We start from the raw sequence: 13,383 nt of genomic DNA on the forward strand, positions 1-13,383 counted from the left end.
GTATAAGTATAAGGTATAATATAAATCCATATAGGTCTGTGAGTTGTAGAAATCTTTAGCATTAAAAATTAGTACCGGTCATTTTATAATTGTGTTGATATTGATAATTTTAATTTGTTAATTTTTTTAACTTCACTAGATCTAGATTAGATCAAAGAAGGGTTCCACCAGATATAATATAATATAGCATAGATCTATATGCATGCCTTTTCTTACTATGAAGTGCTTCACTGTTTGTTTTATTGTAGGTATAGGGTTAGCAATCATAATGTCATCGCTGTTGTCAATATTAGACCTAGTTGTTCTAGACACAGAAGATAGCTTTCAATTAGAAAGGCGAACCAAACGTACACAGGTCATTGGTGGCGAAATGAGGAATGTATTTTGGATTGTACAAGTATGTGTACTAGATCTAGATCTATTAAGCTTTTAATTATTTTAAAACAAAACAAGAAAGATGAAGAAGTTAAATATAATAAAAGTTAATATTTATTAATAATTAAAAGTTAAGTTTACTTTGGTTTGGAAATGCCATTGGCAATCAACTGTCTTGTAATTCAAGTAATTGTAATGATTATGATGGTTGCATTATGAATCATGATCATTAACAAGTAAACTGTAAACTTTAATTACTTTTAAAAAAACAGTTTTACTTTTTCAAAATGTGTGCTAATTAATCTAGACAGTGTGAAAAAAAAAAATTAAAATGACAACCTATGTAATATTTATTTTATGTTTGTTGTTGTTTTATGAAAACTACTTGACTACTACTCTACTAGAATTAGAATATATTATATCTATCTATCTATATATGTCCTTTTATCTTGTTTGTCATCTACTGAGACTACTGTTCTTTAGGGTAGGTAGTAAGAAACCTAATAGATCAATAACATAATTCTTAATATATCATATTTAATAACTAGCCTGAAAATTCTGTATAATTTTATCTCATCAAAATTTGTTTTAAAAAAAAAAGCAACAAATTGTGACCATTGTGCATATAGTCTCATCAAACAAAATGTATATTTTTCATCTTACCAATGTACCAGATATCTGACATACACATCAGTAAATTCAGAGACTTGTCAAGAGGACCAGATCTTCAGAAATTTTGTGAAGAATATTTAACTGTGATTAACCCAAGTGTAGTTTTGGTCACAGGTAATAATATATATAAAATATATATATATATATATATATATATATATATATATATATATATATATATATATATATGATATATATATATATGATATAAACATTTTTTAAAAATTCATTAGAATCATGATACTTTTTTTTACATGTCTTTTTGTTTTCACACTATTTGTATTATGTAATTATGGGAGAAATTAAAACCACCCTTTTCAGGAATTTGATTATGTATTATTAGATATTTTTAATGTCTAGGTAGCTAAAAATATAATACATTTAATTACAATATGTGTGCCTGTGTATTAAAGAATAATTAAGTTTCTTTTTACTTTAGAATATATATTATTCCTAGGTTCAGCATAATAGACACATCATGCACACACAGTCATACAAAAAGTAATAAACAATGCTGCTAATGAAACTAAATATGAATTTAATATTATTATATTTATACAGTGATATTGAAATGAATAATATGAATAATAAGTAATAAAAATTAAATATGAAGATTATAAATCATAATTACATTCATAATAAATTAATAAAGAATATTAATGTAATGTATATAGTGTATTATGTTACCTAACATCATCAGTGACTTCAAAAATATCAACTGTTTTTCACAATTTTTACCAAAGATTCATCTCTGTAGCAGACACAGTATAAATTGTCAATGAACATCAATCTTGTTGTAGCAATCAAGGACAGTCATTAACTTCTGACCAACAAGACTGACAAAGATGTCAACAACATTGTTCAGGGTAATACCAGCACCCACAGTATGAACTCAACGGTGAAATATGTAATGCCAACACTGCAACCCTGTAGAAAAAAATAACTAAGACTCTAATGTCTGATCTAAACCTACAAATATGAACAAATCTGCACAATTACAATATAAAATAAAAGTCACCCTAAACAGTTGTCCAAGAGTCCTACCCCAAGGCATATGCAAAGGCTGTCCAGTAGTATAAAACCAAGAATTATTCAGGAGCACAAAAAAAATATAATTCCCTCAAATAACATCATAGCCTATAGAAGAAAGTGGTGCTTTTTGAACCTATCTATAGATTAGTGTATATTTTGAATATATAATTAAACTCTATACAAACTAACTTAGACAATCCTACATTTCAAAGCTTGCAGGGTTTTTAGTGTCAACACTAATCAGACAGAGCAACTATCATGATGATACACTGAAAAAGAATGTTTTTAAAACAACTCTGATTCTTCTGTTTATATGTTTTCATTGTGGCATTAATGAAAATATTTAACTTAACTAATTAACTAATCAGCACTTTGGCTACTGCACCACAGGTGACCTGGTTATGCTGGACTTAGTTTTATCTCAATTTTGGTTAAATATTCCATGTGATCTGTTATTGTATCTAATGCTGAATGAATGTTCTTGTGTGACATGGTTTCTAATAGATGTGTGTATTTTAGTTTGCCTTAAACATTTCAATGGAGTTTGTAGATAGAACACTTAATAGTAGGTAAAACACATCCTACATCTTGGAACTTAATTAGGAACCAAAAACTTAATGAAACCCTAGTGCAAAACGTAGGAAAGGGATAGTAGAGGAATGTTTATGTTTATTTGTAATTTAAAAAAGAGTCTATAACACATTTCCAATTAGGATCAATAAAGAAGTTTCAATTTGAATATCCTCCTTGGTTTAAATCCATTCTAGATAACAAAGATATTCCCAAATCAACCAAGCTTCAATAAATATATATATATATACACCAGTATATCTTTAATTAGCTGTATCTTCTTATTGTATCTTCTTATCTTATAAATTACTGATGCTCCTTCAAAAGGAAGATAATGTAAATACAGTCAATTCTGTTTGATTGGATGTGTGTCTGATTAATAATTATTTTTAAAAGTTTTTATTTTTTTACTTTATTTTTTTTTGACATAAGGAGATCTGACTGATGGGAAAACAGCAACTGGCATAGAATCAATGCAGGTGCATGATGAGTGGATTCATTATGAAAATATTGTGAAGCGATGCAGCTCACTTGGCAAGGCTAAATGGCTGGACATACGAGGCAATCATGGTTAGAAGTTTGGTAACTTTTTGTTACTTTTCAAAAGGAAAAAAAAAGAAAACGCCTTTTTATGGAATCTTTAATCATATAAAATATATTTGTACAATGATCTTCATGTTAAAAACTTTCTGACCTATACACTGTTTGTATAAAGTTGAAGAAATTGTTTGTGCACGTCTTTATCTATTCTTTTTACTTCATCTTGCTCATAGATGAAGTTTAAATTTAATTTAATCTATGTTAACTTTACCCATGATTTGTAATCAGTAAAAGAGACTATTTTAACTTAGTGTATTATTTTCTGGTTATCTATGAATATTAAAACTTGATCTAGTCAAGTCAACATTTATAGTGTACATACATTTAAAATATTAAATGAATATAGATAATTGTTTCTAATAATAAAGCATATATATATTGTAAAACCTTTTTTGTTTTAAATTCCAGATTCATTTGATGTTTTAAACTACAATAGTGCAAATAACTTTTACAGGTACAGTGTGTAGATAATATAGATTTTGTGATCTTTTCTTCTTAGTACATTGATGTATGGTCTCTTGTTTGAAATATGTTTTTTATTTACATGCTGGTCTGCACATTTCTGTTTCTTCTTGGACTACACTTCTGTGTGGAATAAATTGGGAGCACTGTCTACGAATCTGAAAAAGATTGTAGAATTCTATGTTTCCATGAAGATACTAAGCATTTTTCATTCTATACATTTAGCCTGCTTTAGTATGACATCATTCACATTTGGGATAGATGCCCAATTACTACAGTTGTCAAACAATGAACATTTAGGTACATATGGTTAAATAATATACTTCCAATTAAACAAGACAAAGAATATAATACCCTTATGGTGTTCTTCAATTTCTTTTTTATTGGGTAGTTGGTTTAAAATGTTACCATTGGGGTTCTCATTGTTTGAAAAGCTACAAAAGTCTTATAAAGATAACAATTTTTCATCGACTTCATTAGGTGCTGCAATAGGTGTCATGGTAAGAACTAAGAGTAAGGTATTGTTACTGCTTTATATTGAAATTACAGTATGCCTCAACAGATACCATTCTGCTAAAAACTCAGAAGCTCGTGCCCTTGGGGACTCCAAAGATGTTTTTCTCTACCAGCTTCAGCTACCTTTTGGAGTTTATTCTTTTGTGGGCATTGATACTTGTAGCAAGCCAGGTCCTCATCGGCCATTTAATTTCTTTGGCTTCCTAAATACAGTAAGTCACAATGTCAGATGTTGGGTCACAGCTCTTTAAAATTGTAAGAAATGTATATTTGTTGTCCTGAAGCTTATTATTTTAAAATTTCCTTTATATACTTCTTCAGAAAATACCACAGACTGAGTTCACTATCCTTTGTACTTTTTCCCCCAATCAAATATTACTAATCCATTAGAGATGAATGTACTCCAGAATGTCTTTAGAGCTAATCTTAAAATCTGTATCCCCATTTAAACATTTAGTTGAATTTCAGATATAATTTAATTATTCAGTATATTTTTAATATAAATTATCTTAATTTATTTTTCTTGCAAGCAATTTGTGTTGGTTTAATGAATTAAAATTTTGATTGTGCTTTTCTATATTCTGAGCGAATTTCTTTACATTTCTCAGCATCAAGTAGAACACATGAAAACAATAGCAGCCATCACCAAGGCAAGTAATCAAACTATTTGGTTTGGACATTTTCCAACATCTTTGATTGTACACAACCCACCAGTGCTGCGGCAAATCATGAGGTAAATCATCACACCTTTTCTTCTATGAAATCTTTTGTTTTTATACTGAACTATTTTACCTAGTGAAACATAAATCATGACTTATAAAAGTCACAAACAGCAAGTTTATATTCTACATTCATTTTTGGAATAAAACAATTCTCATTTCTTCTAGTCTAACATGAATAGGGATTATGCTCTTGATCTGTTTGGTGACATATGTGCTTTGTGCACAAACCCAGGACTTTTGTTCAGAGCTTTGGAATAGTGGATTTGAGCCTCTTAAACCTTCACATTGAATTTGATGATGAAAATGAATAGAAAGTAACTAGTAAAATTAATATTTAAAAAAAAAAACAATATTACAGGGCAACTTACTAAATGTTTTGATAAATGTGCTTTATGAATGCTTGTAACAGTTCAAAACATTTGATTGTTACTAGAAACAGTGTAGCTTATCTGTGTGGTCACTTGCACACACTGTTTGGATACAGTCCAAGGATGTACAGCAGACACAAGACAGGACAGCTGGAGCTGGAACTTGGGGACTGGAAAGATAACAGAATGTAAGTTATTCACCTGGGCACAATTTACAGCTGACAGTTTTCTGAGTTCAGTATATCAGTTGTGGAAGCATGGTCGAGAGGCTAAGTATGCTTGAACTTGGCTTGGCTTGACTACCTATTAAGGGAGCTCGAGGTTCGACACCCGACTCGAGCAGAGTTGTGTTTATTGAGCTCCTAAAAGCAGCACGGAAAACCTTCTCCCTGATACCCCCTACCTCCCATTGGTCCATAAGAGATTCGGCCATAGCGCTCTGAGCATGCTATTAACATGAAAGAACCGCTATATAGAAGCTATAATTTATTTTGTTTTTATTTATTGCCATTAAAAAAAAATAATTTTGAACCCTGAATGTTTTTCTTGACAAGTTAGTAAATCTATAAATTTCTGTGCAAAGTTTAAGGTATAATTTTAGAATGTTATTAAGCATTTCATTATTAATAACATACAGATAAAAAATTTTTGCTTTAGCTTCCGTATTATAGCTGTCGACCATGACATGCTATCCTTCACTGATGCTAAGCTAGGAGATTGGCCACTTGTGGTCATCACAAATCCTAAAAGTAACAAGTTTTACTCTCCTGGCAATGAACCATTAAACCTGATGGGTACCTCAACACATATAAGGTAGTGTATTCAAGTGAGCTTTGTAATGTGTACATTTGATTTATTTTCTAGCTCAGTAAGTAAATATGGCTCTACTGTGATATTTTGTATATGAAAATTGGTGCCTCAAAATTTATTTATCATTTTCAAAGGAAAGATGAGCAAACTTAAAATGGAACAATGTAAAAGATATTTTAAAAAGAATTAATTAAAAGTAAAATGTGTATGAAAGATTGGCCTTACATGATAAGCTGCAAAGGGAAAAGATTATCTGTTGAGACCACAAAAATTCCACAGACACCACTATCACAGAATGTAAAATTTTCTTAAAGATTTGTTTTACCAATACATGCTTTAATGTGTAATCATTTGTGAATCACAGACCTTACTTTGTTAATACTGTTTTCTTTTTCTTTTTTTTTTTTTTAAAAGATAGAATTCATAATGCCCCATTTATGTTTGCCCTGTGTTTTATATAGGCTGCTTGTATATAGTCCAGCACGTATAAAGCAAATTGTGGTATACATTGATAGACATGAGGAAGGGGAGGCCTTCCAGGTTTGGCATGGCTACCCTCTCTATGTCTTAGATTGGCACCCAGAGCAATACGCTTATGGACTTCATTATATGGAGGTTTTTGTCTATGTGAGTATCCATAATGATATCTATATTTTAAAAATGTTTTAATTGGGTTATAAAAAAGGTATGACTAAAAGTTTAAAAAATAGAATAATTTTACATTTATTTGCCTTGAAAACAAAACATTTGTTCATATTCCAGGATGAAGCTGGCAGGAACACCACAGCCTCACAAACATTCTCTATAGATTTAACAACATCCGGGCTTGACCTCTTGCCTCGGCTGATTCTCTTGTTCAACATTTATTCATTGGTATTGAAAACATTCTTTGCATATTACCACAATTACTGAACACGTTTTAATGTTGTTTTTTTTTCATTATCTTAAATTAATGTAATACTAACTTTTATGGCATGATTAGGAATTTAGTGTGAAAAGTTGTTTGTTTCATAGAAAGGGAAAGTTTTGCTTAGAGATTGTGACGTGACTTTTAAAACACAAGACTAGGATTTAGACAGTGTAGTGAAAAGTAAACATAAGACTTTTGACATCTCTAGAGTAAGTTGGTAGATTAGTATCTGAAGTAGATACTTAGATAACATGACATTTGACATTTTCTTTCTTGAAGTATTAAACTTCTTGTTTGACATCGTTTATTATTGTCGACTACATTTATATTGTTTGCCTATCGCCTTTGTTATTTTGTTATTTGAGTAATTCATAATTTAGACTGTGAACTTCATTCATGCCAACTAAGAAAAAGAATTGTGCTTTAAGTTTAACATATCATAATGATTAGTGGTTGACATCCATTACTACAGCTAGTGTGTTCCCAGTTGATTTTTAAAACCTTTTGACATTTTAATCTTTTTCCTTTTTATTAATATTGTTATGACTTTGCCATGCGCACCGCCATCCAAGATAGTGCAGAAAGAAGGTGCGCACTATCTGTGACCAAACAAGTCGGATGTTGACATTAGAGACTAACGATTTCCGCCCAAGGAGAGAGCCAATATGGAGATGCTGTACTCAAGGCAGATGCCCTTTGTGTTTGTCATGTCTCTATGTAAATAAACGTCTATGTCCTCGTGGAGTTGCCTCACTTAAGTTATTACAATTGGTCTCAGAAGTGGGATTTATAGGCAACTCAACGAGAGGAGGTAGGATTAGATCTCTATGGCATCGTTGAAGCTATTACATCAGCTCTTAATTAAAGAGCTAAGACAAGAGCTTTGAGACCGAGGTTTAAAACCTGTCGGTAGCAGGGAAACGCTCACGGCTCGTCTGCGGCAAGCTCTGATCGATGAAGAGGAAGATCCGGAGACCTATCAATTTGAAATTGAGCCTGGGATTGTTGATGTAATGGGCAAGATCCAAGACTGTGGGGATGCATTAAAGGAACAATTGAACATGATTAGGAATAAGATGAGGAGCATGATGTGGAACAAAGTAGATGAAAGTGTGTTGCCAGTAGAAGGCCAAATAGACCAAAGTGATAACATTGTGTCGCAAGCAAAAGGAGGAATAAACTCGTTAATGAAGGAGCAGTTGCCTGGTCAGGACTGTGGCTGCACGAACAGTGGTGATGGAGGCGTGGGGATTGGAGCGCTGTCTGTGACTGTGTTGTGGGCAAGTCTGGCGGGGATGACTTTCAAGGCGAGAAACGTGACGACGATTGCTGCGACGATCTGAACGGTATGTTTCAAATGGAAAGGAAAGAAACTAATGAAGAAACAAGAGAAGTCTGTTATGTGCCTGAAGTGTTTGTTCCTGTTGTACCTGTTACCAGTACCTCAATGAGCCGGACAGATCAAGACAACGTTGGGTCTGCTTCCAAGCTTTCTGCTATGGACCTTAAAGACCTCTGTTTATCTGTCAGTACCTTTGACGAGAATTCAAACCATGAAAGCCTGAAGACCATTTCTGATTCCTTGCCTTGGATGAAGTCGGGTGAAATTGCGAATACGGGCCCCAACAATGGCCGAGACAGAAACAACGAATTTGACTTTGGCAGCGGCATAAGAGAGAACTCGATGCTTGGCAACTGCATCCAGGTGATTGACATGAACTGTGTATGCGGCATCCTGCAGGGACAGTGCCCATGCCAAGAAATCCAGCAACAAGATCTGAACTTAACAGACATTTGTACTTCTGCCTACATCAGTGAGAGTGACTTGAATGATGGTGAATCAATTCCAGCAGAACCTGATGCAGTGGTGGATGAACATTCGCTTATCGAACATTACAAGAGTGCTCCATGGACATACATTACAGATGAAGCTGAGAAAGACTATGTCTTTGAAAACATGGCTACCTGTGGGCCTACAACTGTGTCACGAGACGTCCATGGAAAAGGTCCGCTGACTTGGCGTCTTAAAACAACGGCCCTGGAAACTACAGTGATCGCCACAACCTCCATTTGTGTTAAGTGGCTGGTATCAGAGACTATCGTCATGAGGTCAAAGCGTACACTGGCCAACTGGAAGAAGAGGAAGCGACGGCCTCGGATAACTGTGCAGATGGCTTCGTGGACAACAGGCTCCCTGCCGCCTGTGGCTCCCACTGATCGACCTCCACCTGAACTGTCAAACCTCAGCTGCAGTGTTTCTTTTCGGGACGAAAAGTGCTAAGACGGGGGCAATGTTATGACTTTGCCATGCGCACCGCCATCCAAGATAGTGCAGAAAGAAGGTGCGCACTATCTGTGACCAAACAAGTCGGATGTTGACATTAGAGACTAACGATTTCCGCCCAAGGAGAGAGCCAATATGGAGATGCTGTACTCAAGGCAGATGCCCTTTGTGTTTGTCCTCATTGAGTTGCCTCACTTAAGTTATTACAATATTTATGTTAAGATTTTGACCCCATAATGAGAAATTACATTTAATATATTCTAAATTGACTATACATTTTGATCAATTCATATTTTTGTATTTTTTTTCAGGGAAAACTTTTCTTTAGTCTTTGTATTTTCTTCTATTGCCTGATTCTAACCATGTTTAGACAATGTTCTTGCATCTATAACTACTATTTGCCAGGTTGGTCAATTTATTTTAATGCAAACATTTGTTTCTTTATATTTTCATTTTAGTCCATTTATGTTTGCTTTCTTATATTTCTAGTTCACAAAATCTGACAGTCTTAGTTTTAGCTGTGGCCAAATGTTATTGTGTTTTGAGCTAGTAGTGTTAATGTATATGTTAATTTGTACATTAATTAAATATTGATCACCAGGGCATGAAGTTCAAATTGTAGCATTCAATTCATGCTTGATGAAACTCTGGCTTGTTGCACGGACAAATGTCTCTTTTTACTTGATGATTGGCTCAGTATTTTACTTGGCTTTTGGTGAGTACAATATCTTGTGTAGAATATCTGTGTACAATATCTTGTGTACAATATCTTGTGTACAATATCTGTGTATAATATCTTGTGTACATTAACACAGTAACATTTTATGCTGTGTGGCATATTTTCTTTTTGATGGAACACTACTTTTTACATTTTTGATGAAAGATTTTTTTTTAATTCTCTCTACATAAATGTACTAATCTGACTTTATCTTAATTTGGCTCATTAAAAAATGTTAACAAAAATTCTTGAAAGACGTCTTAAGATTAAATCAAATTCTTTCCTAATTTTTATATTTCAGGACCATGGTTCATCGGAAGATTACTGACAGAGCACTTAGGTGTTGTCTTTGTTTGGGGCATCATAGTCGATGGATCATTTATACCTGGCGCACTGACATATTTCTATGGTATATTTCAGGTCTGTTTAATAGTTTTAGTTTTATTCAATCACAGAAGAGGGTCCATAAAACTCTACTTCTAAGATAATTTAATCATATCTAATCTAATTTAATGGTGTAGTTAATGCATAAAAAATTTGAAATAGACAAATTCTTCTCTTTTTTTTATATGAAAAAAACAAACAAAAAACACCTCTCTGACTATGAGGCTCATTCAAAAATAACAATAATGTATTTTTTTAAATATTTACTTTTGATTTTTGATTTGTTAAGCTTTAATAAGTGTAGAATTCATTTCTTAAATGTTTTTCTACCTGCCAAAATTGTGTATAACTTTATTTACATTTCATCAATTGTGAGGAATACATAACCAGTTTAGGAATCACTTCCTTAGGTTATTATTAGACCTGGTCAATAAAGTTTAAAAAAAAACAAAAAAAACTATTACATATTTTTATTTAATACATGGAACAAATTTCAAATTTTTAACAAACTTTTGTTTCCAGTTTTTCACCTTCTCATTGCCACTAACTTTAATACTTGGAGTTTTGCTGGACAGCAGACGTAAAAATGGGAATCGAAAAGGCTTTGCTATGTATCCCTGGGTGCTGATACCATCAGTGCTTCTATTGGTATACACAGTATATTTGGCCTTCTCAGAGTTCCCTTCAGCCTATGGACTTGAGGCTTTTATATTTGGACCCTTGAGAACTGGCAACATTTTTCTTTTGATTGGGGGCTTGTGTTGGAGCAGCAGGACAGATCTGAAGAAAGTCGTGTCTGTGAACGAATGTGTTTAATGTTAGACTGTGCCTTTTAAATTATTGGACTGTTAGACTTTGTATGAAAGCAATGAGTTTGAACATGATTGGTTAGTTTTACGACCTACTTAGTAGGAACATATTTATGAAATTATGAAAATAGTTTGATTAAACTTCAGTTGTTTTTTTTACTCTTTAAGACTGATCATGCTTTGAAAACCTCCCAAAAATTAAATGATACACAAATGATATAAGGTTTGACTTAAACCTTTAACAGGAGTTATATTTAAAGATTAGTGTGACCTAAGAGCTAGATGTTTTCAAAGTTTCTTTGATTGTAAAATATTGTGACATCAAGACTGAATATACTAAGTGTGACCTTGTTAGTCACAAAAAAAACACTTTAATCATGTTTTTATGGTATTGAATGTTTTCTCTCTTTAAACATTCTCTGCTTACAACTTTGGAACATTCCTTCGACTAATGTAATTGACAGGATGAATATTTCTGCACTATACAAAAAGCTCTATTTGTGTGTTTTAAACCACATGACATCATTTTAATTTTCTTATACCTTATTTTAACATTGTCAAGGATTACTCAGAGCTGATAGCATAATTTCTTTAAAATAATCCTTCATAGGAAGAGGGTGCCCTGCCCCCCAATGTTTCCATGCATTGTATTCATGTAGTAAAGCATACTAAAGTTCTCATATTTGTTGCTGAAAAAAGCTGTGGTCTTATAGCCCTCAGTTTTGGGTGAACAAGGAATTTATTTCCAGCCCTCTTGTCTCCCCCCCCCCCCCCCCCCCCCCAAATCTAGTGTAACTACCTTGTCAGAAATCAAAATGAAGATTCCTGAGACATTCAGTGTAACTCCAATATTTTTCTTTGTAAATAAAAACCCCTTTGTTACTCACGCTCAGACATACTTGGGTTAATATTGTATTGTATTGTACACATTATTCCAACAATTATTTTGTTGCATGTCTTTTTAGTCTATGAGTTTACATATGTCTGTGCTATGAGTTTACATATGTCTCTATGCTATAAGTTTACATATGTCTCTATGCTCTTGTCCAAAGTTAAGTCTTGTCAGAACTACAAGGTGTTCATTTCTAACACCCCAGGACAATTCTAGCCCTGACTTTGTCAAAATTTAAAGTTTTTGCTAATTTCCTCAGGGCTGTAATATAAGTCTTTACTCTCAGCCTTTTCTTGAATTAAAGACATACCTTGTAAATGTTTCATTTTGTTTTTCCAAGAGAAAATTCTTTAAAGGCCTTTAAAATTTCATTTATTTTCTTTTCCTGACCCTTTCCCAATGTGAAGCTGTCGTAGACATCATACTTCCAGTCAACAACTTTGTTATTTGCACATTTTCTGCTTCAGCTGTAAGTTATGAGGCTTTTTCTTAATTTTACCATTCTCTGTTAAACCTTTTCCAATTGGCTGTCATGTTGCAGTAAGGCTAAAAACCTGTTCATTGTTGCCAACTTTTTTTTCGAAAGCATTTCTTCTGTTTGGTTTCGACTGCTTACATTAATGTCTACCTTTATTTTGTCAATCTGCCACCATGTCCTTTATGTCAAACACTTTTAACCAAGGGACGCTATTCATGAGTATATTAACCATTCATGAACATATTAACAGGGGGGATTGTTGAGAAGGAGATCCACTGCAATTTTTGTAAGAATAATTATAGAATAGATTTAAATGAAAAAAAAAAAAGGTTTTAACTCCACTGCATATTTGTGATAATCTTTTGTTGTTATTAAAAGTAACATTGTGTCCAATGTATGTGCAGACTTAACAAATGGGATATTTTGTTATTGATTCTGGTAATTGCTTGTGATATGATTTCTGTGATAACAGAACATGCTGCTATTTATTTCAGCATTACATTTTCAAACATGTTTTTTTATATCCTTTGTGAACAATAAACTTGTTAGTACATATTTAAAGCTTTTAATTTACATTCAGCTTCCTATATTTTATTCAGCCTTCCAGTCTCAAGAGTTCAGAGTGTAAGCTCAATGTCAAATTGTATCTCACAGACATTAGTAACATGCTGTTTATAGCACAGGTCTGAATTGAACAAAAGACTTTCATTTTAGTTTTTTTCTCTTAACAAAAATTAAGAATGCATTCAAACATCCTTTACTTTAAAGACATCAGTGTATA

At 32.8% G+C, this 13,383-nt stretch overlaps 1 protein-coding gene across 2 annotated transcripts; it reads left to right on the forward strand.

The window, feature by feature from the left end:
- Positions 1-68: 68 nt before the first annotated feature.
- Positions 69-12,009, forward strand: LOC106071151 (transmembrane protein 62-like). 2 transcript variants are annotated; one of them, XM_056024121.1, is made up of 14 exons: positions 69-397; positions 1,050-1,161; positions 3,082-3,219; positions 3,658-3,703; positions 4,274-4,439; positions 4,836-4,960; positions 5,383-5,505; positions 5,975-6,130; positions 6,589-6,754; positions 6,890-7,000; positions 9,633-9,726; positions 9,923-10,036; positions 10,341-10,459; positions 10,946-12,009. In XM_056024121.1, exons 1-14 carry the CDS (start codon positions 203-205, stop codon positions 11,237-11,239), a joined length of 1,959 nt encoding a protein of 652 aa, XP_055880096.1. In that variant the 5' UTR covers positions 69-202; the 3' UTR covers positions 11,240-12,009. The 2 variants fall into 2 exon arrangements, with proteins under 2 accessions (XP_055880096.1, XP_055880097.1); XM_056024122.1 differs by lacking the exon at positions 69-397 and adding an exon at positions 567-859.
- The last annotated feature ends 1,374 nt before the right edge of the window (positions 12,010-13,383 follow it).

The sequence above is a fragment of the Biomphalaria glabrata genome, chromosome 3 (genome assembly GCF_947242115.1).
Source record: "Biomphalaria glabrata chromosome 3, xgBioGlab47.1, whole genome shotgun sequence".
Taxonomy (NCBI): domain Eukaryota; kingdom Metazoa; phylum Mollusca; class Gastropoda; family Planorbidae; genus Biomphalaria; species Biomphalaria glabrata.